The sequence below is a fragment of the Rhagoletis zephyria genome, unplaced genomic scaffold (assembly GCF_001687245.7).
Source record: "Rhagoletis zephyria isolate East Lansing unplaced genomic scaffold, Rhagoletis_zephyria_1.1 Rzeph_scaffold_54810, whole genome shotgun sequence".
NCBI lineage: Eukaryota > Metazoa > Arthropoda > Insecta > Diptera > Tephritidae > Rhagoletis > Rhagoletis zephyria.
The window spans coordinates 1-1839 of NW_016211862.1; the positions used below are offsets into that span (position 1 = coordinate 1).

Here is a 1839-nt window from a genome sequence, read left to right on the forward strand (position 1 = left end):
TTTTAATCATTCTCGGATTAATATACTTCGTTTCTGCCTGGCTAGCATTAGTCATACCACTTGTTTTGTATATATTAAAAGGCGAAAGACACCTAATTATTATGTGTCAAATGCCATATATAGATGCGACCACTAACCAGGGCTATTTTATTACGATCATCTACAATATTTTATGTGTATTCATAGCGGCATTTGGATTGTACGCCGCTGACTTGTATATTTTTCTCTTTCTAACACACTCGATTTTCTTTTATGATATCTTCGAATTGAAAGTGAGTGATCTGCATGAATTGCTACAACAGAACTCAAAGGATAAACGAATAACACCTACGCTGAATGATATTGCAGAATGGCATCAGTATTACTTGGAGTAAGCCCTGAGATATACATACTAGGGCGGGTAGTTTTTTTTTTCGGCGAAGTGCGTATAACATAGGAGGACTCTATTCCATGGCTCTAAAATTAATTTGGAGTTTGCCAAATTGCGAAAATAGGTTTCGAAGAAAATGTGAAAATTTTCACTGTTATTCCCCCTGGTGGAAGTTTTAAGAAAAAGAAAAGTGCATAAATGGATTCGTCATACCAAAAAACTCCTTATAGCATGTTCTTGTATAAAATTTAAGCACCTCTTTACGATATTACAGCAGAATGCTAAGAAACCTATTTTCGTAATTTGGCAAACTCCAAATTGATTTTAGGTCCATGGTTTCTTCGGCAAATTTGCTTAGAATTACACGTCGAATCCTTCTGTGCTATACGCGCATAGTCGGAAAAATTTACCACACAAATTGACCCGCCCTAATACACACACATATCGGGTCCTAACCGCCAAAGAGTTGTAACCGATTTTTTTTCAAACTCTTATTTTTGATGAAGAAGTGCATCTAGATGCTCTTATGGCTCGATATATGTATACAGAATTGACTTGTTTATTAAAAAATGTTGGCAAATATTTAGGTTCAATGATAATTGCAATCTCATTTTCTTTTGGACCATCACATCGCACATCGTCTGCACGACATTGGGCATCTTGAGCACCTTGCTGATCATCATGCTAAAGTACTGGCCCAGTGCTTACGCTTATATATTTGTTTGCTTTGTTTGGTTATATATGTATTCAATATTGGGCACGCGTGTTGAAATATGCGTAAGTATTTAAATATTACAAAAAAAGTACACCACCGTTAGGCAACATATTTTTTTTTTTTTAAGAATGATCAATTTTGTGACGGAATTTACGACATTCAATGGTATGATTTGGAGGTTGCCGATCAGAAGACCGTACTGCTAATGCTCACGCAAGCTCAGGTGCCACGCATTATTACTATTGCTGGAATTGAGCCACTATCGGTGAATACCGCGCTTAAGGTGAGACAAAATATGTGCATACATATGTAGATACATATACAAAACCGCGTATCAACAAAATGCAATACCGCGTATGTGAATTATATAAACTACTTTCTAGAGAGTAAAAACACTCATATTTCATAATGGTTCACTCGCATTTCTGGCTAGAATATTTCAAGACGGCAGAGTAACGAAATTCGGTTTTGTACTTTAAACGATGATATACACTGTGCATACATATATATAAAACAAGTCACCATTAAAATAAAGCATACACATATAAGAGGTCCTCTGCGATAACGAAAAAACTCAAAACTAAAAAAAAGCATCCTACTAGTGAACAGTGACACAAGTCTCTAAGCCTTGGCTAATCCATGTCATAAAAAACATGTGACGCTGTTCAGTAGTAAGGGTTTTTTTTAGTTTTGAGTTGTGTCGTAGAAGATATTTTAATTCAGATTTCCCACGAGATGACCCAGCAGCGAAAAT

At 35.8% G+C, this 1839-nt stretch overlaps 1 protein-coding gene across 1 annotated transcript; it reads left to right on the forward strand.

Annotated features, from left to right (window-relative positions):
• Positions 1–1083: 1083 nt before the first annotated feature.
• Positions 1084–1368, forward strand: LOC108356159 (odorant receptor 67d-like; the record flags this gene model as incomplete). The annotated part of the gene is made up of 2 exons (XM_017607289.1): positions 1084–1147; positions 1213–1368. Coding segments are annotated over exons 1-2 (192 nt in total), but the record flags the coding sequence as incomplete, so codon positions are not given.
• Positions 1369–1839: the final 471 nt, after the last annotated feature.